The sequence below is a fragment of the Alligator mississippiensis genome, chromosome 1, assembly GCF_030867095.1.
Source record: "Alligator mississippiensis isolate rAllMis1 chromosome 1, rAllMis1, whole genome shotgun sequence".
Taxonomy (NCBI): Eukaryota; Metazoa; Chordata; order Crocodylia; family Alligatoridae; genus Alligator; species Alligator mississippiensis.
The window spans coordinates 426,260,141-426,287,373 of record NC_081824.1 but is presented as its reverse complement, the minus strand read 5'-3'; the positions used below and the strand labels follow the sequence as shown (position 1 = coordinate 426,287,373).

The 27,233-nt window shown below is 45.3% G+C and overlaps 1 protein-coding gene across 3 annotated transcripts in view; it reads right to left on the bottom strand.

Moving 5' to 3' along the window:
* KATNAL1 (katanin catalytic subunit A1 like 1) overlaps window positions 1-16,648 on the bottom strand; it is a 61,108-nt gene extending 44,460 nt beyond the window's left edge. Inside the window, exons 1-2 of one of the 3 annotated variants that reach the window (XM_006274948.4) lie at window positions 16,542-16,648; window positions 1,649-1,824 (exon numbers count right to left, since the gene is read on the bottom strand). In XM_006274948.4, coding sequence (XP_006275010.1) covers window positions 1,649-1,810 — 162 coding nt within the window. In that variant the 5' untranslated portion in view covers window positions 1,811-1,824; window positions 16,542-16,648. Of the gene's footprint in view, window positions 1-1,648; window positions 1,825-2,237; window positions 2,269-15,853; window positions 16,209-16,541 lie in introns of those variants that run through there. The other 2 variants (XM_014595945.3, XM_019497369.2) reach the window with 2 other exon arrangements.
* Between the last annotated feature and the right edge of the window lie 10,585 nt (window positions 16,649-27,233).

Sequence of the window (27,233 nt, the reverse complement as noted above, 5' to 3'; positions counted from 1 at the left end):
AAAGACTGAGGGAAGTGGGCTTATTTAGTCTAGAGAAGAGAAGACTGAGCGGGGATTTAATAGCAGCTTTCAACTACCTGAACGGGGGCTCGAAAGAGGATGGAGCTAGACTCTTTTCAGTGGTAGCAGATGACATAACAAGGAGCAATGGTCTCAAGTTGCAGCAAGGGAAGTTTAAGTTAGATATTAGGAAGAATTTTCTCACTGGAAGGGTAGTAAAACACTGGAACAGGTTACCCAGAGAGGTGGTGGAAGCTCTATCCTTAAAGGTTTTCAAAACTCAGATAGACAAAGCTTTGGCTGGGATGATCTAGTTGGAGGTGGTCCCGCTTTGAGCAGGGGGTTGAACTAGGTGACCTCCTGAGGTCTAACCCTAACTTCCTATGATCCTCTGAATTTCAGGTCAAAGCATATGATTTACCTTAATATGCACATGAGAACAAACAAATTCTTATACGCATTACCTCCTGGTTTCCTAACCCATCATTTTAAAAAAGGGTACCAAACTAGTGCAGAGAAAAAAGTAAAAAGGAATCTTTATTTTTGTGGAATCCACTGAAGCCAACGGGCATGGTCCAATGTTTTGTATTCTCTCTTGTAGCTAGGGGGCAGATTTTTAAATAAACATTATATAATTGTATTGATGTCAATATAAGTCAGGCAAGAGATGTTTTGCAAAAGGCACTATGTAAATTACAGTATTCCATGTTATATACCAATCCGCTCAACCCAAAGGAAAACCCAAAGTTTATCATGACAAAAAGGACAAACCTGGGAGAGAACACAATTAATGCTTGTAACTGGTATTACATGTTTAACAATTTGAATTTTAACATAATAATTTGGCATTCTCTCTTTAGGTAGGGGATGCATCTTCTCCATCTTTTCTTACTTAGCACTCTGCAGAGCAGTTTTGTCTGTAAATCCTCCAAACGTTCATTTGTTGGTATTAGAGAAATTTCCTTGTAGCACTGAGGAAGTAAAAAATCAAGACATAAAACAAACTGCTCAGGTTTTCCACCCTGGAAGTCAGGGTATTTTGTGCCATTCACTTTAAGGGGGTCATGGCAGATTAGTAAGTAGAAATCCAGCAGCACTTAGGAAGAAACTTAACTTTCAGCCCAGGCTAAATTCAAATGTACTTATCCCAGGTACCAGTTTAACTTCACTCACATGATATGTATAAGTTCTCAGCTTCAGAGTAAATAACTTGCATTCCAGGAACCTAATCTAACAATTGCTGGTTAATATTTTATTTCATTGCCACTAAATCAGTCATTTAATGATACAAGTGCATTCCCTCAAATCATAGCTCACTGCAGATTAGATAGTTAAAAGATGAGGCAGCAAAAGAAAATCACTGGCATAACTGTATTTCCAAAATATGCAGTCACACACAATTAGACCACTGATTAGCGAGACAAACTATGTGAAAACAAGAAAATGGATCCAATTAAAACTAAGAATCCCTTCTAAATATGCCACAAAATCACTGCTGGAAAAATGTCAACTAAGTGTTATAAACTTCATCTAAGCTAAAATATGCATGAACTACATTTTTTAAAGCTTGGACAATGCAACATTGCTTCCAAAATCTACATATACAGTGAAGCAGAAGCACACTGAGTATACAGCCATATCTTCATACCTGTTGCCATTTGCCCTTGACAGCTGGGTCTCTGATGGATTGACAGTGTCTCTGAATCTGCTGGATGACGCCCTGGTAATATACCATGGAGGAGTCATAGTTCCCAAGAAGTGCATATTCTCGCCCCTTTTTGGCATTATCACAGATCTCAGCCAAATTCATTTTCTTTCACAAACCTAAAAACATAACATTTATTCATCAGAAAAACTTTTTGCATGCTGTTTAATGATTCAGAAAAACAATCAGACAGGTGTCATTTTGTCATTTCTTTTAGGGCTGCTTTAGGTCCATTTTATCATTAAAATATAGAAACTATTATGGTTCCTTGTTATGATCCTGATTATTGATGCAATAAGCTTTGATTGACCCATATCACTGATAAAACCAGTGCACTGTTTTTGGCCCTGACCCTGTTAACTCACTGCATGCAGACAGTCTGCTTTGCACACAATGCACCCAGCTGACTTCAAAGACCTAAAGAATTGAGCTTCCACTTGTATAACACCACAACATATTAGCAGCCAGCAACGCGTGAAGCACAAATCACATGAGGCGTTAAATTGTTTATTATATTATTTGTATTACATACGTGCTTAGATGCTCCAATTGACATCAGACAAGGTCCTCTGGAGAGTCTTTACCTAATGAGGTTACATTACAGTGGAACACCAGCTCTGCTGCTTGAAGGTCAATTTTCCTATGTACTCTAAAATCCACTTCCTTAGGGACTGCTCTAAAATGAAGTGGTGCAGGTTTGGGCTTGTTTTCCAAGCATGGGTTCCCTAGCTACAGCCCCTCATCACTATAAAGAGCTTCTTATGGCTAAAAGTTTTACCAACATTTTGGGAGGGATCAAATCATGGCTTTGATTGGGCTTAGAATGATTTAAGTTGCTCAAACACATTCTCCATCTAATGCTTACCACCCAATATTCCTTGGAGGACGTCATATTGTACGATGCACAGCAAAAAATTCAGGGGGTGCTCAAATTATTTTGAAAAGAGAATCCATTACACACCTGAATGCTTGCTGGGAGTGAAAAGGGAGTAGTAGGGAGGGGAGATGTATTGGGGCGAGAGGAATAGGAAAGGATAGGTGACATGGAGTGGGTAGCAGAGCGAGTGGGAGATTAGCAAGAGAGAGAACTGCTTGTTAACACCACACTCTCCTCTCCTGTGTGTGTGCATGTGTGCTGGTGGCATCTGGTAGGCCTTGCCCCTCTAGGGTTTTCTGAACTCCTGTCCCTGTCCATCAGGTACATGCCAGGATATGAGAAGGAAGGGAGGTAAATCCCTGCCTCTCTGAGTCCCTCTACTCCCGCTAACCTGTACAAGCTCTAAGTTAGGACTTGAAGGAGTCCTGAAGGTAGCCTAAACTTAAACCTCAGAAAATCAGGAAATACAAAATTAAGGTACATGGTAACAATGTGTGGCAGGAAAACTGGCTAGAGGAAGGGGGCACAGAGGGCAGGCCAGCTCAGTGGGCCATAGATGTGGCTGAAGGGGGCCTGGCCAAATCAAAGCAGGAGTCCAGCGAGGTGGGAATATAGAAGCCAGATCATTAGCATGTGGTTTAAGCTGTATAACCTAGGAAGTGCCCAACGCTCCAGTAAACTGCCAACTGTGGCATATGTACAAAGAAACACAAGGCACCAGACAGCAAAGAGCAATTTTTTACAGGCTAATGGATTCTATAATGCTAATTTCTTAATGGGGCAGAAAGGGAAGAGTCAGCTGGAAAAGGAGGTGTTACACAGGAAAGATAGGTAATTTTGAGGGGATGTGGGTTGCTGGGGTAGAAGAGAGATAAACCAGTCTTCTCTCACATGATTAAAATTCTGCAAAAGTGTGGGGGACAGATGATGCTTAGTGACCCTACTAGAAACCGGACTCCAAGCATTTCAATGCACAACCACCATCCCCTTTCCCCTGCAGTAAAGTGTGCAGGAGGGGACAATAGCAGTGAATTGCACAGCACCTCCTACTTCTACTTATTCACTGTAACCTCTCCTCCCCCTTGCAAGCCTACATGTTAACTGTAACTGTATACGTTATTTATGGACTAGAACAACAAATATTTCTCTTTCACTAAATAAAAAAGCAATGAAAAATTCAATGATAAAAGTTTCATTAACACAGATAAACAGTTGCCTGGAAATAGAGTTCAGGTACATGGCTACACAACCTTAATTCTGCCCTCATTTAGCGATGCCCCAACAGAGCTCTAATACTGTATGTATATATTTTACTTCTGCCTTTGAACTGTACAGAACAGGGGCTCCTTACTCCTACCCTACAGCTGAATACTCAGCATGCTGCATGGAAAGGACATCCTCTCTAAATGTTGAAGCCTCTCCATTGCCTTTCACATCCCCTTCACCTTTACTCACACAATGCAACCTAACACTGCATTTTCACTTACCTAGCATAAAACCCAGAGACCACACTCATTTTCCACCTAATTGCTGACAATCCCTATGGCAAGAACACTCCTATACCCTTCTGCTGTCCTAAAACTATGCAGTGCAGTGGTGAAACACGCCGCACTGGATCTCTCAAGATTTCACGCGCACCCTTGACTACAAAGAAAAGGCCATGAGCTCGTACTCGTCCCAGAGATGTACAGCCCTCCCAATATGTCTCATATCACAATCACCAACCTGCCAGCCTGCTCCCATTAATCCCTCCACCTAACACAGCAAATGCAGCTGGAGCACAAGCAGACATGCCATACTGGTCACTGCCTGCTTCACATAAGGCTTCATGGGCATGTACCTCTGCAGTTATCTTAGAGCTAATAGTTCCCAACGACAGTATGCTGAAGAGGTCAGTTAGACTTCATGCACAGGTGGGAAAAAACATCCATCTACACAGTCTCCAACTGATTTTAATTTGGATTGTGCAGCCAAGTTCTAGCTGTACAATATGGCCCAATCTACCCACCCAACAGCCACACTGCAAATGCAAGACCTCTCTGAGTCATAGGATATGACAGGGGTTTTCAACTGGGGGTATGTGTACCCCTGGTGGTACCTGGGATGGCCTCAGGGGGTACTCGGCAGTGGGCACCGCAGCTGGCACTTCTACCACCACTGGCGGCACGCTCACCGATCAGCCTGGTTCTAGCTATGCAACATCCGAATGACATGCCCGGTCCAGCAGAGTGGGTATCAGATAATCATCACCTCAATGCTCATCGTGTTTGCTTGCAAGAGGATGCTAATGTTGGTGTGTCTGTCTTCCCACTGGATTCAAAGGATCTTCTGCAGGCAGCACAGATGGTACTTCTCCAGTGACTGGAGGTGTCTCCAGTACACTGTCCACATCTCAGCTCACACAGTAAGTTAGGGATCATGACTGCTTGATAAGCCGTGAGCTTTGTTTCAGATCTGATGTCGCAATCTTCAAACACCCATTTCCTTAGGCATCCCACTTGCACATCTGAGGAAATGTTGGATTTTTTCATCGATGTCAGCCTTCTGTGAGAGATGGCTTCTGAGGCACAGGAAATACTCAACATTCTCCAGAGCCTCACCATGAATCTGAATGATTGGAGCTGGGATCTGCTCATTAAGAGCTTGTTGATGGATGACATAATAGCCTTCTGAATGTTAAGCATCAGTCCCGTTTTCCTGTATGCTTCGGTAAAGACACTGACAATTGCCTGAAGGTCTGTTTCTGAATGAGCACACGCTACAGCATTATCAGCATACTGGAGCTCTATGATCGAGGCTGGGGTTGTCTTGGTTTTGGCTCAGAATCAGCTGAGATTAAACAGTTTACCATCCATTTGGTAATTTAGCTCCACTCCGACTGGAAGCTTGTTGGTGGTCAGATGTAGCATCACAATAAGGAATATCAAGAAGAGTGTTGGAGCGATGACAGTCTTGCTTAACTCCCTTAAGTTGCTTAACAGGTGAAGCACAGCAGTGTCAGCTACTTTCCAGTAGGAGCCAGATGAGGACACTTCAATAGAGCAGTTCAGTGACTAGAAACCTCACCCAGAATGATTCAATTCCATCATTTGTCTGAGAGGATTCAGATCCACTTCTCCCCCTCACAGGTGAATGGCTCACAAGACTAGAGGCTATTTGGGGATAAACCCAAGCAATGAGTTTAAAGCAAATGGAGCATCCCTGGGAATTATGCTTCTCCTCCAAGCATTAAATGCATTGGTGCTTGGCATAGTTAAGAACAACTCATTTCCCTAAATCCCCAAATCCAGTCCTTCTTCCAGTTTTGCCAATGCAGCAGAAAGAATGACCTCCTAACCGGTTCCAGAAAAAATAAGAAATATTTAATTCTTGGAAACATATGTTAAAGTCAGAAGATTGTTTTTTTTTAAAAAAAGACTATCACCATCATTTGGTTATTAAAACTAACTTGGAAGAAAAGAGAACAAAAATAAATGAAAAGTGAAGATGGAAGTTAAAGACACCATGGAGTTCCAGTTCTCTGCTCAGTCAAGAAGCATGTGGGGCCAACCCCTTTTTAGATAATTTTGGCTAAAAACACTTCTGAGTTTTAAATGAAGCATATGTAGGTTCCCAGAAGTCAAAGCTTTTCCAAAGGATGCCAAGAGCAGAAATCTACACTAACAACACACAAATAATTATCTAAAGAGATCCCCTCTAGAGGAGAGATTATAATTAAGTCTTCACATTCATCACTAAATGGCTTCTCTTCAAATGTCTAGTCCACCCCACAACGTTATGCCAGCATTGCTGTATCAGCAAAATCCTGGTGTAGATGCAACTATTCCAAGACATGAGTATTTTTATTACCTTAGTTTATTGTTCATGAGGTATTTACAGGTAAAAAAAAACAAAAAAACTCCTGAAAGCTTACATTGCATTTTCACTACAGACTGCTAGTCGTGGCAGTATAATAGTAGCAAAGGCTTTGTAGTGCAGACAAACCCAGAACCAGCTAATAAAAATGCCAGTTTCTGCCAGCTGTGAATCGTTTTGTTGAAAACTTGAAAGCATCCAAGTATTTTGTTGACTGCTCAGCTAAGCATCCAGCCCTTTGAGACACATCTGAACCTGCAAACAAACAAAACTCCATATTCCCATCAGTCTCTAATCAATGCTAACTGTGTCTTCAAAACAATTCCATAAGGATCAATTACAAAAATGAAGGATATGTGGAATTTATACCTGAAACTGCCAGTTTAACCTAGTTTAAAACTTGCCTTCAACTTGATCTCTTTGTTTTGGGTTATTCTTCAAGCCATTGAGTATTTTGAGCTTAATGTAATTAATAATGATAGAGAAAGTAGTTAATTTATTCTTCTTTGTATTTTTTTGAGACAACAGTGACATTTTTCTGAACTGTTTTTCTTGTGTTTGTTTGCTTTCAATGTTTCTGCACTCCAGTTTAGTTGATTTTAACTTATTAGTCTGATGGTTTAATTTTGCCTTTCCCATAACATTTTATATATATTATATTATAATCATATTAAATGTAATATATAAATGTATAATTTTTATATAAATTATATTATGCTTAATAAATATAATTTCCTTATTCTGACTTCAGACCGCATAATATACTATACCCAGAGATGCTGGAACTTTTAAAGCAATGTTTCTCTGCTGATAAAATAAAACATAAATATCTTTTCCATTATCTGTTTATATTTCCTACTATACGATAGTTGCATTTTTTTTTAAAAGGAATAACTGTTTCAGGTAAATTTAAAACAGCTTATGCATTACTTATGGCACCAGCTTCTCACCCAATTATCATGTGACTCCTTCCTTCAATAGACCATAACAGCTCCATAGCATCTCAAAACACCCTTTGGGACTTTTTAGCTCACAGACCATTGACAAAAAGAAACATTACAGACCTTCATGTCAATATAGCTGCCACACATGGACCCTAAGCCCACTTGTTAAAAATCCTACACTTGCTAGGCTAAAAAGGTCACAAGAGATATTAATCTTCATTCTTCGGAGCATAAGCTGAGCTGATCCCTATCTGGGGTCAGAAAAGATTTTTTCCTACGATACTGCAATGCACAATTGATCAAGAACCCTCTCGGAAACATCAGGTACATAAAGACCACCGAGATGCCCATGCACATTTTAGGCAAAGCAGGAAGCACCATCTATTAAGATTGCCCAAGACTTCCCACAGTAAGGATGTTTTCAGTGGCTTAGAGCTCTACTAGTCTTCCTCCTGTTGGGCTGAAATTTTCCATACCAAGCATCTTCCTCAGGCCGAAGTCTGGACTGGAAATTTCAAACAAAATAGTTCAGATGTTTCAGAGGACAACGTTAGGGGAAAATACATACTGTATTTACTCAAATATAAGACAACCCTGAATTTAAGATGCCCTACCCTCAACAGGGAAAATTTATAAATTTAACAATGTATATAAACAAATTATTGGACAGTTGTCTTTAATTCGCCCTCCCCACCACCGTAGGGTGCGGGCAGTGGAGGAGCAGGTGGTATAGGATATCAAGTAGCTTGGCCACAGCTTGTACCTTCCCCCTGCTACCTCTGCCCTCCCTCCTGTCCCTCCCCCCCTCAATCTTCTGGTCCCACATCCCCACACTGCTTTTGCACCTTCTTTTCTCCTCCCCTCCCCTCCCCAGCCTTTGCTCCCTCCACCTTTACCCTAGTCCATACCAGCAGGATCCATCCACACTGCAGGCCTGGGTCACTGACCATGGCCCCAGCCCAGCCCCTGTGCATGCCATTGCCATGAGGCCAGGCTGGGAGTGTGCTCAGTGTCCTAGGCTACAGCATGGACAGAGACTGCCAGTGCAGAGCAAGTGTAAGGGGAGAAGAGAGAGGGGCAGGCAGGGAAGCAGAGGTTATGTGAGGGGAAAAAGGAGGGGATGGCAGGGTGCAGCTGCAGCTATGGCCCCAACCCTGAGTAGGGGCTGGAGTCCAAGGCACAGCAGCTGCTGTCCCCCCCACAACTACCCTTGTGCTCGATTCCAAGATGAAAGGAGTGAAACGGGAGTGAAAAATGGGAATGAAAAACCTTGTCTTAGAACTGAGTAGATATGGTATGTCTGTTCACATGAAAAAAAATTCTTGAGACCTTTTCTTTGAGAAACTCAGTGTCCCCACTCTTTGGAGCCACAATCTGAAATTGGGCAGGTACTGTGCGTCAGAAACACTTGGCAGAGACCTTCTTTGATTTCCAACAGTTCCAACCTCATAGTTGCACCTCTCATGATTACTGGTGCTCACAGACTGTGCACATGCGTTCCTCAAAGAACAATGGCCACATTCTGCCCCAGCACTATGGGGTAAAGCTTGAATTTTCTTGTAATGCTGCTCCCGCATAGGGCCAGGCACTAGAGCTGAGAGCAAGAAACCTCTGTTCTCAATTACTAATGCTGCCTTAGTAGTAGAAGAAAAGAGGTGAAAGGAATTTGACTGACATGCTGAGAAGAGAAAACCTGGACCAAGGAGGACAGAAAGGATCTGCTTGAAACAGAAGCTGGGTGAAACTAGGACTTTAGGTGGAGAGAGAAGAGCTGTGATTACACGAGTAAGAAGATAGGGATTGTGAGTTTGGAGGCTGGTGGGGAGTATCAGGAGTCATTAAGAGAAATAAAAGGATAATTGGCAGCCATCTGGCTGAGAAGGAGAATGAGAGGCTGTAACACAGACTGGAGGAGCAGCAATGGAGGGGGAAACTGGGACCCTCTGAACAAGGGAAGTGGGAGTATCAACTAAAAACAAAGAAAACAATGGTAGAGAAATAGATCTGACAAAGAACTGGGGTACAGGATGGGTCCCAGTCCTGTCTAGTTAAGGAGACTGGGACAAGAAGAACCAAGATGGGAAGAGAAAATGAAACTGGATAAAGACCCTGGGGGGGCCTAAATGCTGAACGAGATTGTGAATGGTATGAGAAGCCTGAGGAAACTGGGGATTGATATGCAAAGAGAATGGCTCTGAGATAGGAAGTAGGATTGTGCAAAGGACGGGAAAGGGACAGGGACAGTGACAGGACAGGTTGAAAGGGGTGGAACCCTGCCCTCCAAAACCTGGAACAGAATTTATGGTTTCTGAGACTCACCGTTCTTCTCCTATCAGCAAGTATCTATGGGACCCACTGGCAAAGCATGTCTTATCTGCAGCCTGGGCTGGAAATTCTGCATGCGGTGTGCCAGTGTTCCCACCGGGACTTAAACCCAGAGGTTACCGGCTAGAGGGTCTTGCCCCTTAGTTCAAGTTCAGACCAATCACCATCTTTGGGATCAGGAAGGATTTTTACCCTATAATCAGATGGGTAGGGACTGTGGGGGTTTTGTCTTTCACTGTAGCAGGGGGCTTGCCCCTCTTCCTAAGATCTCTTGAGCGTATATTAACAACCTTTAAAGCTGCATGATATTGGTCACTGTGGTCCTCCTGTGTTACATGTGGCAGGTTAGGGTGTTAGATTTGTGGTTGTGTCAGGGTTGACTGAGCAATTTTGCTAAGAGGTTGGACAATGGATATGTATGGGATGATCCTGCCTCAGGTAGGGGGGTTGGACTAGACCTATAGAGGTCCCTCCCATCCCTGCTTGTTTGATTCTCTGATCCCTCACTATTCCCCATAGTGAGGATAATAGCCTATTTTTGCCATCAGCTACTTTCTTAGTGCATGTGGCAGAAGTCCGTGCAGTATATTTATAACGTCTAGTGCTCCTAATGAACAATGTGGATATCCATATTGTTTGAACTTCTGTTTTCTTCATTTTTTTAACTAAGAAATCATGATCAGGGAATACTGAAATATTAATGAAATCTGTCACAACCCAAGGGTGTGATTTTTGTTTTGTGTGTGCTTTGGCACCACTGAATTATTTTCCCGCCAATTTGTAGCTTTCTTTGCAGTGTGCATTTCTTCTTTGCAGCACAGAGATGCACGGTGCAAAGAGTTCCCACCATTTGTATTATAATTCAAGCCCCATTATTGGCTTGCGTGAAATTATTCACACGTGGCGGCTAGTGATTGGCTTGCTAGCCGTATAAAAAGCTTGAGTGGTTTCTGCCCAAGTTGGAGAACTCCACGAACACCAGGAGGAGGAGACTTCACGCTGTGTGAAGATCTCTAAGCGTTGCGAAGCCTATCAGACCCAGTGCATTTCAAGCAGGCAACAGAGGTCTGATCAGCCTCTAGCCACTCCCCGTTGCCGTTCGCAATCCTCAACGTATCCCTCTCCCTGCGTGCAAAAGGATCCACGGAGCCTTGACAACTCTGTGAGAGTGCCGAATATTGTCTGAGTCCTCAAACAAGGATTTAAGCGGAGCTGTGCCTGGGAAACTGTCCAGCCTACACCGCGACCATCTTCGGTGTAAGTAAACAATCTTGAATCAACCATTACGAGTCCGTGCCTAATTCTAGCATGCCGCCTGTTTTCTCCGACCCAGCGTGCCCGGGCTGCTGGCCACAGCCCACGCGGCGCAAAGAAGGGCCCGGATCGCTCCCGGCCCACACAAAATCAAGCACTCAGAACTGTGCACAGAACCCAAGCCCCTTTGTACATATATATTATAACATAATCAATCACATGACTGCATACTCTTTTTTTCCACGGGACCTCCCCTCATCTTGTACACAGGATGGGCTGTGCTCATTTAAATGCGAGCTACTCAATTGTACAGTATTCTCATGGTTCCATCTGTGGTATCAGGCCATATTTACTCCACCTTAGTCAAACCTCTAGTCTGAAGATAGTATCACCTCAAAGGCTACTATGGCACTCACTACTATATCCTCCAAGTGATTCACAAACATTCATTTGTCTTCCCAACACGCCTGAGAAGTGAAGGAAGGAGCAATATTTCATAGACATTAGACACTAGGGCTGGAAGGGACCTTGGGAAATCATTGAGTCCAGCCCCTACGAACCCCACTTCACAGGTAGGGAAACAAAGTATAGAAATAGTAAAGTAAAAAAGTAGCCATTAATTGTAGATGCCAAAGACATGACTTTTTCAGAGTACTTGACATAACATAACCACTTTGTTCAAAGCACAGCTTTCCTTGACCTCAGCAGCTAGTGCAAGCCTCAGAACTTCTGCAAATCAAATGCCAGGGCATTAAGTCCATCACTCAGATAAGAGGGCTCCACAGTTAGCGATCACCTCTGAAAAGTTTAGTTTAAATGACTTGCCAAACATCACAAAAGGCCTCCATGTCAGAGGCCAAGTGAGAATCCAATTCTTTATATTCAACTCCCTTAACAAAGAGACCTTCCATTCTGATTCTCATCCTGCATTCAGTCCTCTGCCCCATTTGCTATACACCTTCCAACTTCTGAAACAAATTAGAGAAACCCTGGAGACAAAAGCCTGCTTCACTACACAACCCCACACCAGGCTCATTCTATGCACTGAATGAGGCAGGAGTCCTGTAGAAAAAAAATGTGACTATGCAGTTAAAAACTGTATCATATGCATGTACACAAGGCAGTTTAATGAAGGTTGTGCAGGGCACCTGCACTGTGCAAACTTCTGAGTGCTTGACTCTGCAACGTTAATAATGTTCTGCTCCTGCAGGTGTGTGCATGCAATAGATAAGGCTAGCCGTCTGTACACCAATTCCTGTGCTCTTAAAGGGATCTGCCTGGTCCAACCTATATTTACTTGCTTGCCTATCTTTAGGTAGAGCTGAGCTGTGACCTCTTTAGGGCAGGGCCCATCCCCTACTGAATATTGGAAAAGCACTGTGCACTACTGTAACAAAATAGGAAAAGGGTAGTTGTTTGAGTGTTCCTTTGGGAAGCAGAGATTCTATAGCTGTTTAGCATATTGTTTAAAATATCATCTTGCCAGGACTGTTATTCTCTTCCTTTTATCTGAGGGCCCTAACACATGTTCAAATTAAAGCTGGATAAAAAACCAGCTATAGAGTTGTTACACATTTTCAAGCACTAGTTTTATAGCTGATCCACTTTTTACAGCTGGATAGACATTTATATCATGTGGTAACTACTTTGTATCTGTGGCTGGTCTACATTTATTTTGTGATCATGAAGTCAACTGCATGACAGATGTAATGTGTAGCAGGGGCCACAGAGACTTCAGTGAATGTCTTATTTATATTTCTGTGAGAAATTATGTTTCTTGTTCTTCTAAGAGGTATAGTTTAGAAATGAGAAAAGTGGCTGGCTTTCAGAGTGTGTTTTTAGATCACAAGAAACAAACTGAGTTTGTGCTCAAACACTAAAAATAAAACTAATAATCTGGGGTCAAAGCCAACCTTGCCATAACTGTTCAAGCATTTCAAATGAATTCATTGGAAATGTTGGCAGAAGTAAGGCAAGGAGGATTTGGTCCTCAATCTTTGAAGGCTTGACTAGAATATGATCTGATACCTTCTAGCAGCAGAGTACAAGTAATTAGCTTTACTGCTGCTACTGCATCTAGCTACATCAGGTAGAAGACAGCTGTCACACTGCTGTACGTAACTATCAGGTAGCAGGTATCCTAATGTTTCATCTGCTTTCAGTGGAACATTAATTGGTGAAAGCAGCACAGATGAAAAATTTAAAAAACAAGATATCAGCTGCTTTCTACTTTGTGCATTTTTTCACCTTTACTCATTCTGCCCACTGTGCATAAGATACCCTCCTTGCTCTTGTCAACCAAGCCAATATTATCTTCTCATTTAAGGTCCTGTTATAGTCTTACTTTTCTGCAAAGTCTGTAAGAAGATAGTCAATTATTTTCATTGTGCTTAATGGGATCTGTTCTATTTCTCTAATAAAAAAACACAAAGATGTGAACATGCCTAGTGATAAATAATCACATTATCCTATTGCTGTAACCTTCATCCTGGTTTGTTCTATCCCTCACACCTTCACATAAGAGGTCATGTCTAAATATAGTCAGCTGTTTTGGGTAAGGACAGCATCTTTCTTGTCTCTGAAGGATGTATTACACCTTTGGATGTTGTAAAATAAATAAGCACTGAGAACGTTTAACCTTTTTGCTGTTGAACAGCACCCTAGATGTGTCCACTGCATTTAGCAGGATGTTTTTCTAATTAAATTACACACAGGCTAAATAAAACATTAAGGCTGCAAAGTCGACTGCTTAAAAGTTAGGAAGTGATAGAATTAAGGTTGCCTGTGTAATCTTAACTCAGCCCTCTTGTGCATGTGCATTATGATATAGTTGTTAATTAGTAAAGGATTACAACGTAGGTTTTCCAAATAAGCCCTGCCTCGTTCGGTATGCAGCAAAGCTGTGCTTTGGGGATGAATCAAGGTTGGGGAGTGAATGAGGTTGCACAAAACCTTTTGTTCTCATTTTTTTTTGTCTTACTGTAGCGCCTAGACATTCTAATCGTAGACTGGGAAACTCCTGCTAGGTACTGGACAAACACAGCACAAAACTCTATCCTCACTCCGCAAGGCTTGCAACCTAAGCATAAGACAAAACATAGCAGATGGCTACAAACAGATGGGAGAGTACATTGTGACAGCGCTGGTCAGCATGATAGGCAGTGCTCTTGTACACTAGCAGCCTGTTAAGTATTTTTGTAGCCATCATGGCAAAAGAGAATGTTAAGAAGGAATCTGAAATGAAATAGCTTTATGATGTCTACTCCCCTGTGAGGCTTCTCCCCACAGGAGGAACAGATTAGGAGAAAGCACAATGATTTGCACTTAAAAATGTAACGGGCACACAATGAATGTGGGTATCCTGGGTTAATCAGGTATGGGAGCTCACATTTTCACAGCAAATGGTGGGGCTGGTGGGGAGTGGCAGGCCATGGAAAACTTTCAAAGTGAAAATGAGTAGCTTATGTCTGATGTGAGAAACAAGAGGGAGCTAGTAGAGGCATGCGGAGAGGAATGCCCTGATCAAAGCAAGAAGCAACAGCAGTCAGTATAGATCTGAGCAGGAAAAAACCCTATATTTTTCAAGGCCAAAGAAAAATACGTCACAGTAATTGTAGTGTACAATGATTAGAACCTAGAAAAAACCTGCCAGTTGTGTGGATGGGCTAGGAAAAGCCAAACCTTCAAATCTTACATAGACTGAAGGGGCCATAATCATTGCATAAACTGGAACGCAGGCACTGACTGAACAGTGCACAGTGCCCAGAACTAGTGGACACATTTTTCCTAATTTCTCATACCTTCATTTCCCTATGTGAAAAAGGGATAATACTCACTTTTCTCAAAAGGATGTTGTGAAAAGAAAGCTATCAATGGTTGCAAAGAGCCCAGATCCTGTAGGTAAGCTAATGAGAAAACTGTCTTCAGCCTATGGTTTGAAAAAGGCTGTAATTAAGGCATGGGATCATGTACTGAACAAGGGGAAAAAATACTGAAACAGTTGATCATGAAAGAAGCCCCGAGGCCTTTGGGAGAAGCCTGTGGAAAAACTGTGTGACTGTGTATTTGGCATCAGAATATACAGATACAAGTGCCGTGTCTGCATGAGATGCAGGGGTCCGTGACTACTGCTCAGTAGTGTCATGTGTCAGGAAGCATGATGCAATGCTACTACGCAGTAGTCATGAGCTACTGCACAGTCAGTGTCATGAAAGCCATTCCTCAGCGTTACTGCAGTCATTTAATACTTGTATAAACTGCGCAGTCAGCCTCCTTTATAGATGCAGCCAAGGCATCCAAGCAAGGTTTGCCTGGCAACTTCAACTCCAGCACTGCCAACTTTGGAGGGCTTGACTTTGTAACCCCAGTGACATTCTTTTAATACTAATTTTTGCATGTAATTTCCTAAGCTTTTAAGAACTCAAGAACTGCCATTTACTGGGTCAGACCATAGGTCTGTCTTGCCAGTAGCCTGTGTCACTCAGGGGCAGGGAGTAGATGCTGAAAGGGAGAGTGAATTGGGTGTGACCAGGGTTTTTCCCCCTTGCTCTCTCATTTGCAGCCTCCAGCATTTAAGGTCTAGAAAGTTCTCATTCAGAGGCCGCATCCCTAACGTCTGGGCTCAACAGCTACCAATGCCCCTTTCCTCCAAAAACATGTCGTGTCCCATCCCTTTCTGAACCGGGCTCAGCTGTCAGCATCCGCAGCACCTGAGGGCAGCGAGGTCCCGGCTACCTGACGCTCTTCGTGAAGAGGAACTTCCTAGGGTTAGTTTGACACGGGTTGTTGGGTCTCTTTTACTGGACATCAGATTTACGCAGAGCACCTTGTCTGCCTATGTTCATAAACCACCACAGCTACAACCCACACCCCTGCCATTAGTTTTAAACTTACTGCCCACTCCGTTCGTGTTGCAACCCCCAGTTCTCGCCTTGGGGGACAGCCGGTAGCAAATCCCTGTCGATGCTCTCCCCACCAGCCAGCATGTTGTCAGCCCTCCTGGTGCTCGCCACGAGCCTCTCTTTTCTCAACACATTAGGCCTGGCCCCTGCAGTCTCTCCCCACATGGACGCCCCTCCAGGGCTCATCATCCCGCCGCCCCTGCCTGAACCCTCCTCTGGGTCCTGCACCTCCCTGCCGAGGTGCGGGGGGGAAGCACTCAAGGGGGAGCCACGAGAAACGCGGCAGGAGGGCCACGGCCCCCCAAGCCACAGGGCGGGGATGGAGGAGCTCGAGCCCCCGCTCCAGAGGCCTCCCCCGCCCCAGCACCGTTACTTGGGCCCCGCGGCCACGGCCGCGCCCAGGCCTGGGCCTCCGCCAGCGCCACCCAGGCCCGGCCCGGGGCGCGCTGGGGCTTGCAGTTCCCGCCGCCCGCGCCTCGCCCAGACCCCCGCAGAGCCGCGAGCCGGAGAACTCCATCTCCCAGCGTGCCCCGCGGCACAAGCCTCCCGCGCCCCCTTCGCCGCAGCACCGCGGGGGAAGGCTGCGTGCCCGAGCCGGCTCGCGCCGCCGCCGCCGCCCCCCGCTCTAATGGGCTTGTTTGTCGCGCCCGCCGCCGCCCGCGGATCCGCCGCGCTGTTACCTGGGCTGAGCCGCCGTCGCCACCGCCTTCGCCCTGCAGCGCGCCCGAGGGGTGGGGGGGCCCGCGAGCTCCGCCAGGCAGCGGCGCCCGTTGCCATGGAGACGGGGGAGGGGAGAGGACGCCGCGCTGCGGCGACCCGCGGCCCCGCCCCCCGCGGCCGGCCCCGCCCCCCCTGTCCTGGCGGCCCCGGGGAGCTCGGGTTGATTGCCAGGGTCAAGGCCCTTCCGGACATGGGCAGAAAGCCTACCAAGCCTGTTGGTTGTAGCCGTGTCGGCCTAAGGAAATCAAATAAACATTAATAAACAGACCTCTCGATGGGGTCTGACTGCCCCACGGCAGAACCAGGGTTAAAAAACTTCCACGCGGATAATTGGGGAAGAAAAGCAGGCTGCTGTCCTTCATGTGGACTGACCCATACTTTGCTCCTGGGGAGCACTGAATGTTAGGAGTCTTATTTTCTGTGTCTGGGACCAAAATACCTCCTAGTGGTTACAGACAACCACGCCAAATGTAACACCTGCTGAGTCATCTATTATCACTAAATGTGGAAGCCAGTATCTCTGTGACTTAATATAAACAACAGAAGGCAGCTCTTAGAAGGGAAAAAAGGTTGCTCTTAGCAGCTTTGTTCGCAGGGAAGAAGGAGCAGTCATAAAGCATGTGAGATTCCAGCTAGTGAAACACGCGGCTAAACCAAGTGCCTAATTTAGGATCTTCTTCCTGTAAAGCAGTGTTGCAAAGTGATTAGCTTTTCCCAACTGTGCCTGACAAGACTATGTGTCAGCTCTTAGTTCTTTATAAAACATGAATTATAGTTACTTCCCTAAGGGTAGCACAAGGAGATCTTCATTTGCAATCAAGTTTTTGGTGTTTTTCAGTAGATGATATAGGGTTACACCTGGGCTTGCACTCTTTCCCCTAAGCCAGGGGTTGTCAACCAGGGGTATGCATACCCCTGGGGGTACTAGGGACAGCCCCAGGGGGTATGCATGGTGGCGTGGGGAAGCAGCGCGCAGCAGCATGGAAAGGTGAATGGTGGCGGTGGCTGCTGCATGTAAGCTCCCCACCCCCCGCTGCAGTCATTCACCACTTTGCACCACTGCCATGCACCACTTCCCCATGCTGCCATGCGGTGCCCGCTTCACATCCATCTGTTCATCAGCACCCCCCTCCCCCTGGTCTGGAAGGGGTTACAGGGATACCCACCAGAAGGGGTGCACTCCTTTAAAAAGGTTGAGAACCCCTGCCCTAAACTACAGAACATCACATAGGAGCATAGAAAATTAGGGCTGGAAGGGACCTCAGAAGGTCATTTAGTATCTCTGTGAGCAGTGTTCAAGGCAGACTCATCCCTGACTAAACTATCCCAGGCAATGTCTGTCTAATTTATCAGAATGGAGGTTTTACAGCTTCTCTAAGTAGGCTGTTCCAATGCTTGAACACTCTCATAATCAGAAAATAAATGACTCCTAATCTCTAACCTGAGTTTCCTCTGCAACAGTTTGAGGGCATTGCTCCTAGTCCTATCCCCTACCTACAGCTATGTAAAAGAGGGGCTCTTCATCTTCTCCATAATCACCCTTCATGTATTTGAAAACTGTTATCCAATCTCCCCTCAGTCTTTCCTTCTCCAGACTAAATAGTCCTAGCTCTTTCAGCCTTTCCTCATAAGCCATGCTTCCCAGGTTCCTAATCATTTTTGTTACTCTGTGGTGGACCCTTTCCAACCTGTCCACATCTTTTTTGAAGAGTGGGACCCAAAACTGGACACAGTACTCCAGGTGAGGCCTCACCAATGCTATATAGTGCAGAAGAATCACTTCCCTTGATTTGCAATTGACATTCCTGTTAATACAACCCAGTATGGTGTTGGTATTTTTTGTGACAAGAGCACACCACTGACTTATATTTAGTTTATGGTCCACAGGAACCTTCAGGTCCTTATCTACAGTACTGCAGCCTAGCTACTCATTCCCCCATCTGTGTTTGTGCATGCAGGTATTCTGTTCTAATGCAGGAATTTGCACTTGTCCTTGTTCAATCGCATCTGACTGATTGTGGACCATTGTTACAGTCAATCCAGGTCATTCTGTGTTAGGGACCAAGTTGTATGTGGTCTTGCCTAATGGTTAAGCCATTGACAGAAGGCAGGGGCTGGGTCAGAGTTTGGGAGCGAAATCACCAGGTCTGGAGGGAAAATCCAAGGGCAGAGTCCAAAAACAAAGGTCAGGGTCAGAATCAGGGTCTAGAAATCAGAAGCCAAGTTACCAAGTCTCAGGAATAATCCACAGGTCAAAGTCTGAGAACAGAGCCAAACTGGGGTCAAGAGCCAGGAAAGCCAGTGAGCACAGCAACCAGAAGGCTTGCCCAAGTACACTGGATCAGAACTGTTGACTGGCCTGGGACTCTGCTGCTGGGGCAACATGGATGGGCAGCACACTCAGGCATGAATCAGGAAGTCACTCATTCACCTGGGCCAGAGCTTGTCAGCCAGAGACTTATGGCAGGTGGGGCTGCCCAGGCAATCAACCCAGGCTGGGCTACCTGGTTAGGGTCCCTGACATTCTGGATCCTAGGCCCACTCTCCAGAGGCTCTGCAGCTCCACCCAACTTGATGTCATCTACATATTTGCTAAGGGTGCTCTCAATCCCATCATCCAAATCATTAATGAAGATGTTGAACAGTACCAGACCTAGGACAGATGCCTGGGGACCCCCACTAGATTTATTCTTCCAACTAGAGACTGAGCCACTGGGGACTACTCATTGAGCACAATGATTCAGCCAGCTTTGTATCCGCTTTACAGTACTTTAGTCTAGTCCCGGGCTGGGCAAAATACGACCCGTGAACTGGATCTGGCCCGCCAAGCAACTCTGTCTGGCCCATGGGGCCCCTCCATAAAACAATTATTACCAGCCCATGGCTGCCCTTCTGCAAGCCAGTGGGAGGTGAGCTTTCAAAGGTTGTGTGCCATTGGATTGGGCAGGCTTTGTGCTTCCACCTCTGTGGGGCTCCTGGCACTTCATCTGGGAGCCCCATGTAGAGGCACTGAATGTGATGGCACACTATTGGACAGCTGGTGAGTGAGAAGGAGAGCTCCTGCCTGCAGAAGTGGGGGTGGGGTTTGTGGGTGGGGGTGGGCCCCTCTGCCATGGTGCACAGCTCCTGCTGGCAGTGGCAGCAGCAGGTGGTGGGCCCTCAGGGCTTTCCTGGCCCGCTGCAGGCAGAGCCCCCCAGCAGTGCACAGCTCTGGCTGAATCCTGAGAGCTGCACGTGGTGGCATGGAGCCTGCCCAACCTTGCATGCTGGTGCACACCTTCAAACCAAACAAGGCTGGCTCCATGCCAACACATGGGGCTCCTGACACTGCAGGTGGGAGCTGAGTGCCATTGGGCCAGGCCGATGGTGCGGCTCTGTGCCTCCATGTGAGACTTCCACCACTCCAGTGGGGAGCCGCACATGGTCGCACAGTGCCTGCCTGGACACCCACAAAGCCCCACATCCCTTCACAAACCTCACACACACACACCTCCACAAATCCCACCCCTGTCACACACACACACAATATACAAGAGTACAATTTTATTTTGAGCTATTATGTAATGACCTCTATGTACACTATGCAAATAGATCTAAATCAGGACAAAAATATTTTAAAATACAATTAAAATATGTTATAGTAGATGTTTAGTTTTTAGTATACGATTTTTTTTTTCAGATTCCAAGGTGGCAAACTCCCTCTCCCAAAAGGAGTGCTTCTGGCAGTGGGGGGGAGGAGGAGGGAGAGAGGGGAGGGTGGACTTCTGGTGGCAAAGGTCAGGCATGACTACTAGCTCTTGGTGAATTCATCAGGGCCGCCCTGAGGGTTTATGGGGCCTGAGGGCAGGTGTGATGTTGGGGACCCCACCACTTTGTGTGTACAAGGACCCGTGTGTGTACAAAGCTGAGGGACCACATGCGAGAATTCTTGCACACACATATCACACGTAAGAATTCTCACATGCGACTCCTCCCTCCCCTCCCCTGGGAAGTGGAAACAAGCAGGCTTTCTCCACTTCTTCTCGTGGCAAGGAGGGCTAGGCAGAGAGAATTTACCTTGGAGACAGGTTACTATAGCAAAATGACATTAACAGTTTGCAAGTGAAACATTTATTAAACTTAGGCTACAAAGTTAGGAACTTAAGAATAAAATGAGGAGAGGAAAGTTTTAGTATTTTTTTCTCGCCGTCATGAATGCAAAGTCATCAATTACATCATTATAATTTATTTGCTTTGCAAGTACGTTCTTCACTGAGAGCATGATCAAATGGTTCAGCCTATCCTCCCCGATCGCTGACCACAGGTAGTTCTTAATAATCTCAAGCTTACTAAAAGTGCATTCCCCGGATGCAAGAGAGACTGGCAAGGCAATGAGCATTCTCAAGCAAATGCATATCTGAGAGAACATAGATTCTGTACCTTTGCCATAAATCTGGTTGAGAAGCTCAGGTGCAGTGTCCATGGCTCCTCCAGAGGTGCACAAATTTGAGTCTTTCCTGATTTTGTAAAATAGGCAAAGCTCTTCTTGCAACTCATCCTTGTTCACATCTCGTGGGTATGTGGTGGACAGGGGTTCTGCAAACTTCGCAATTTCATCATCCTCTGCAACAGCTGGTGGGTCAAGTATGGGTGAAAACAAAGCTTGAGAGTTCCCCCATGTTCTCAGCTAGGCTTGGGAGATCTGAAAGGAGCAGATGCATGGCTGTGGTGAACACTTCAACCCTGAATTTATCTTCAGGGGAAGAGACTGTGTGTTCTGTATTGGCTGGCTCATTGTGAAAACGCTTCGTCTTTCAGATTCGTCTGTGCGTTCTCTTGAATTCGGTGGTGATACCTAACCCCCCCCAGCAGTGACCTCAGCTTCTGTGAGAAGACTTAGCCTGGAATCAATCAACCGTTGAATTTCTTCCAGGAGGCTCTTGACATGTTGCGCCCCTTCCTCCATGGTGAGCTTGGATCCTTGGACAAGCTTGCTTCGGATATTGATGGACTGCAATATCTTGTACCACACTGTAGTCAAAAGGATGAACTCAAAGGATTGCATCCACTCAATGAGACCTGAAACATCAGCCTGGGTTTCTGCTGTCAAGTCCAATTCTTCAATTTTGAAGAGAGAATTCAGCATCCCTTTAGGATTTTTCACGAGGGGGGCAAACAGCATCGATTCTTGAGCCCAATGTAGTTGTTGACACGGAGTGAAGAGAGTCCTGCAGTTTCCTGAAGAATTTTTCAACTTGCAGGACTGCATGAAAATATGGTGTACAGCTTCTGTACTTTTCTGAAATATGTTTTCACTTCAGGGCTCTTCTCCATGGCATGGATACTACATAGGTTCAGAGAGTGTGCACTGCAGGGTGAAAAACAATGCCTGAGGATTTTCATCCTGTATCCTAGTTTTCACACCCTGGGTATTTCACACCCAGACATATTTGAAGCATTGTCATACCCTTGGCCTCTACAGCTCTGCAACTCTACCTTTCACTCCACCCGTACTTTATCTGCTCCACAATGTTTACTCCTTTCTTTTTATTGCGGTCCACCATTTTCAGAAATCATTCCTGCACATCCCATTTTCCATGTTTTTCATATACATATCTCATGATAAATACCAACTAACTGCTCAGTATGTGAGACATCAGGTGTCCCATCTATGACGATTCCATAGTAGCGAGCATGTCTCACCTCCTCAAGAATCGTATTTAGTACTTTCTTGGCACACACCTCCAAATATTCATCCTAACTATGCCAGGACATTTGGTGCGCCATAACAGTTTCAAGGTGGCAGTTCAGACTGTAATTGTATTTACTGATGAATTGCACAGTAGAAAGCAACAACCCACAGTCGTCATGCTCTAGGGTAGAATGTGATCCTCAGAACGGCAAATTTTGCTCTGCCAGAAACAGGGTAACGTCAACCAGACCTTGCAACACTTTACGCCACTTTTCCTTCTCCGAATGTATACCCTTTTCAAAGCATTATCAATGGTTCCTTTTCTGCTAAGACCATTTGCAAGATCTTTCCACTGTAAATAATGTCAAAGATGACCAGAATTGGTGAAGCTCAGGCGCAGATCCGGAAACCAGATTAATTGTCTCATTCTTCTCATTTGATGCTGTCTCCTTCAGCTTGCACCACCAAACCTGACTCATTTTCATATTCTCCTGCTACATCACTGCTTGCTTCCTTTGTGATGTTTTTATGATCCGAATATTCTTCATCCCCTGCAAGTGATGTGCCACCCGCATCACCTGTTCCCCTTCCAACTTCCTTATTTCCTTTCGTCACCCATCCAAACTGATCCAGCGTCTGCCTCCCCTTTTCATCCTGAGCTTTTTTCTCCTTTGTCTCCTTTCTTTTTGATGCCCCAGATTGATAGGCGCGCTTCATTTTTTCTTACACGGGGATAAGGGGATAGGAATAGGGTTGTACTTCTCCTGAGCACCTCCAAATTCCAAACCCTTCTGGCAGAGCTTCTCTCTCCTACCAGTTTCCAGGGCCCGGCTCAGTCTCACAGGTGGCCTGCTGGCTGGCCTCCTCCACTCCTCAGGAAGGAAGGATTCCTCCCTCAAGGCCTGGCCTCACTCCACTCCTAGGCCTTTCCATGTGGTAACTGCCATAGAAAATTACTCTCCAGTGGGACCTTGCCTGGAAATCTTAGCCGGTGCTCATGTAACCCCATTAGCTGGGTTGTACTTGGTTCAGGCTTGTGGGTGTGGCAGAGGATAAAAGCCCTGCCCCTGTTTAAGCAAAAAGAAAGTAACTTCAGAGAGCCTAGACAGGGGAAGGAGGATTGTCTTTGTGCTGTTGCTGGAGAATAAATTTGTATATTTAGCCTTTAACCCCTTGATCAAGGGCACTGTGAGATTGCTCATATTCTTACGGGCCTTAGTAAGCAACTGTTGGTGTTTGAAGGACCAGAAGAGAGCAAGTCATCTCTGCAATACTGAAAGCAAGATTTGCAGTTTGGAGCACAGGCTTCTTCAGTCAAGAAGGACTTTAGTATGGTTTTTTTCCCCAAGAGTTATACAGACACTTTACATTTAAGTACCTTCTGAAGTGGGGAAATATGTGAACCTGAATATGTACTATGTCTAATGTTGTTATTTTCTTGAGAAATATAAGGAAAACAATATATATTATTTTAATTATGATATTATTGCAAATTAATTTCTGACTTTGGCCCTTAAGAATCCACAGAGCTTACATTCACTCATGACTTGAACTCTTTCCCCTGGAGGTCTTTCTGTGACAACAGGCCTGATCTGCCACTGATCCCTGCTTATAGCCTGCCCTTCTGTCCTCACAAGAGACTCTGTAACCAGGGCTACTTGGCCCAGGGCCAGTCATAAGCCTGCCAGATCAATCTTGTCTCTATTGCTGCCCAGAGCTAAAGAAAGATGTTACCTTACCGTGATTGGTTTAGACTCCCCCTTGGACATCAATGAAGCAATCACTCACGCCTTGAATAAGTGTCTGTTTCACATGCAACTATGTATAATACTAGCCAACTGCCTGTCAAGAATGAGAGTGGGGCAGGGGGCTGGGATGGAGTGCCGCCACCTAACGCCCCATGCTGCCGCTGTTCTGCCTCTTACCAGGAGCAGGGTGGCCCCGGCTCTCCTACCCCGTCCGGTCCTCGGCGCAGCTTCGGAATCATGGCGGCGCTCCCCCATGCTTGGAGCACTCTAATCGGCTGTTTCCGTCAGCCAATCAGTGCACGACTAAAGTGTTACGGACAGACAGACTTAGGCTTTTATAATATTAAAATTTACTTTATAGTCGGGGACGGGTCCCATAATGTCACAACTACATGCTGAGAATGATTCAGTGTCATCTTACACTCTAATACACCAATTTCCTATTTTATGAAAACAAAATACCAAGTATTCTGGTGAGCAATGTTGCAGGGCAGGGGCCAACAGTTCACACGGGACCTGACGCAGGGGGCCCTTGCTTTGCAGGGACCCAGGGCAAATTGCCCCAATTGCCCCCCACTCTGGGCAGCCCTGGAATCCATGCTGGCTATTCCTGATCACTTTGTTCTCCTCTAGGTGCTTCGCAATAGATTCCTTGAGGACCTACTCTCTAATCTTTCCAGGTATGGAATTCAGACTGACTGATCTGTAATTAATCAGATACTCCTTTTTACCTTGCTTAAGGAAGGGCACTAAAATTGCCCTTTTTCAATTATCTGAGATCTCACCCAGCTTCCATGAATTCTCAGAGAAAACAGCTCATGGCTCTGAAATTACCTCACCCAATTCCTTCAGTACCCTAAGATGCAACCCATCCAGATCCTGCCAACTTGAAAGCATATAGCATCTCTAAGTCATCCCTTACCTCTTCCACCATTACTCTAGGCTGTTGGACTCCTTCCCATCTTTGCTGCCAGCTGCACACATCATCTGGTAGATGATTTGATTTGTGAAGACTGAAGTAAAAGAGGCATTAAATACTTCAGCCTTCTCTGTGTCATCTGTAACTACAGAAACTAACAGCAAAATGGCTGCCCAGGCTATATGTCTGCAACAAAGTAACACAGCACCAGGGAACACTGATGTGGCATTTTATTGAGCACCCGATCCTTTACAATTACATAGAGAAGTGATGTGGTCCAGTAAACTATCCTTGCACACAAAATGGTTTTATTTCAAAACTGTTGTTAGTCTCCAAACCACGCTCTGAATCCACCCTCATAAATTACTTTCTGCATTCCGTAAGGGAGCTATGGTTTCTTTGGTCTTCCTTTTACTCTTGACATGCTTGCAGAATCCCTTTTTATTGCCTTTTATGTCCCTTGGTAGCTGTATCTCAAATCATGCATTGGGCTTTCTAATCTTTTCCCTGAATGCCCTTGTGATACTCTTTACTCTTCCCCAGTGTTAGGTTCAAGTTTCAGCTTTTTATAGGGATGACAATTACGTGGTTGTATTGTTAGTTTTGGTAGTCTATATTGAAAGTGGTCCTTTAATTGGGTATCTCACCTTGTGGGGAGTTTGCTCCCTCACAACCTTGGCTGACTTGGCCTATCATTGTAGGATTCATTTTAGAGGTTCAACTCATTGAAAAGATTGCTGTCAAACCAGGCTGACCTCCTGTTGTACTTCCCATCCATCAAATTGGGTAGCCTGCTCCTGCACCTGTAAAAGGGCCTCTTTAAAGTACTGCCAGCTCTCCTGAACTACTTTTCCCCCCAGACTTGCCTCTCAGGAGATCCTGCCCACCAGTTCCCTGAGTCTGCCATATGTAATACATGTGTATATGTGTATGTGTACACATATATACACATATACATATAATATATTGCTTCCCCCAAATTGTTATACAAGTTGCTTTATTTTGTACTTTTGTGAGACCTACGCAAGCCAGGGCAAAAATCTTCAGAAGCTCATAAGTTGTCAGCAGTGGACTCCCCTTTCTTCAGGGACCACCTCAAACAGTACTTGTCTGTTTCATCATAACAGTGTCCCCCTTCATCATGCATAAGAACCAGACAAAGCGCAACACAGAGTTCCAGGTACCATACAGTGCTCTGGGCACAGTAGGAAGAGCATGGTGTGTTGGCTGTTTTAGGATGAAGGCCTTTCATAGATTTCATAGATTCATAGACATTAGGGTCTAGAAGGGACCTCATGAGATCATCGAGTCCAGCCCCCCTGCCATAGGCAGGAAGTCAGCTGGGATCAAGTGACCCCAGCACGAAAAACATCCACATGTTTTTTGAAAGAGTATTGGTGACTCATATTCATTTTGTGGTCAATCAAGCCCCTCAAGTCTCTTTCAGTCATCGTGCTAGTGAACGTAGCACTGCTGAGCCTGTAAGTATGTTGAAGGTTCTTCCTACCAAGGTGCAGCCTCTTACACTTCTCTACATTAAAGCCCATCAGGTTTTGTTCAGCCCACCTTGAAAGCGTGTCCAAGTCAGCCTGTATCCCCAGCCTGTCCTGCGGTGTGACCACCCTCCCCCATAATTTGGTGTCGTCCACAAATGTTGCCAGTTCGCATCTGACTCCTGAATCCAGATTGTTAATGAAGATGTTAAAGAGTACTGGCCCAAGTACTGAGCCCTGAGGGACTCCACTGATCACCCTGCGCCACGTTGATTTGCTCCCATCAACTAGTACTCCTTGGGTCAGACCCTGTAACCAGTTACCTAGCCATCGGATGATCAAGGCCACAGTTCCCCAGTTTAACTATGAGGACATCATGGGGAACTAGGTCAAAGGCTTTCTTGAAATCCAGATATATGACATCCACATCATCTCCCTTGTCCAGGGCATGTGTTACCTGGTCATAGAAGGAGATGAGGTTGGTCAGGCAAGACCTGCCAGTCACAAAGCCATGTTGAGTGGCATTCAGATGCTTGCCTTCCATTAGTCCAGTGCCGATGAATCCCTTAACAATTTTCTCCAGGATTTTTCCTGAAGCACTGCTTAATGATCAGACCCACCATGGGGACTGTAACAGGAATGTGATGAACATTCTGGGAGGACTGGGAGGTGTTGATGCTCTAAGTGGTTAAAAATTGTTTGTAAATGCCCACTATTCAGCATTCTCTCAATCTAGGTGTAGCTTCCTGAGTATCATGGCAGTTGACAATTTACTGACCTGGCAGGGGAGATAACATGAAATGTTTTTCAGCTCAGGTGGT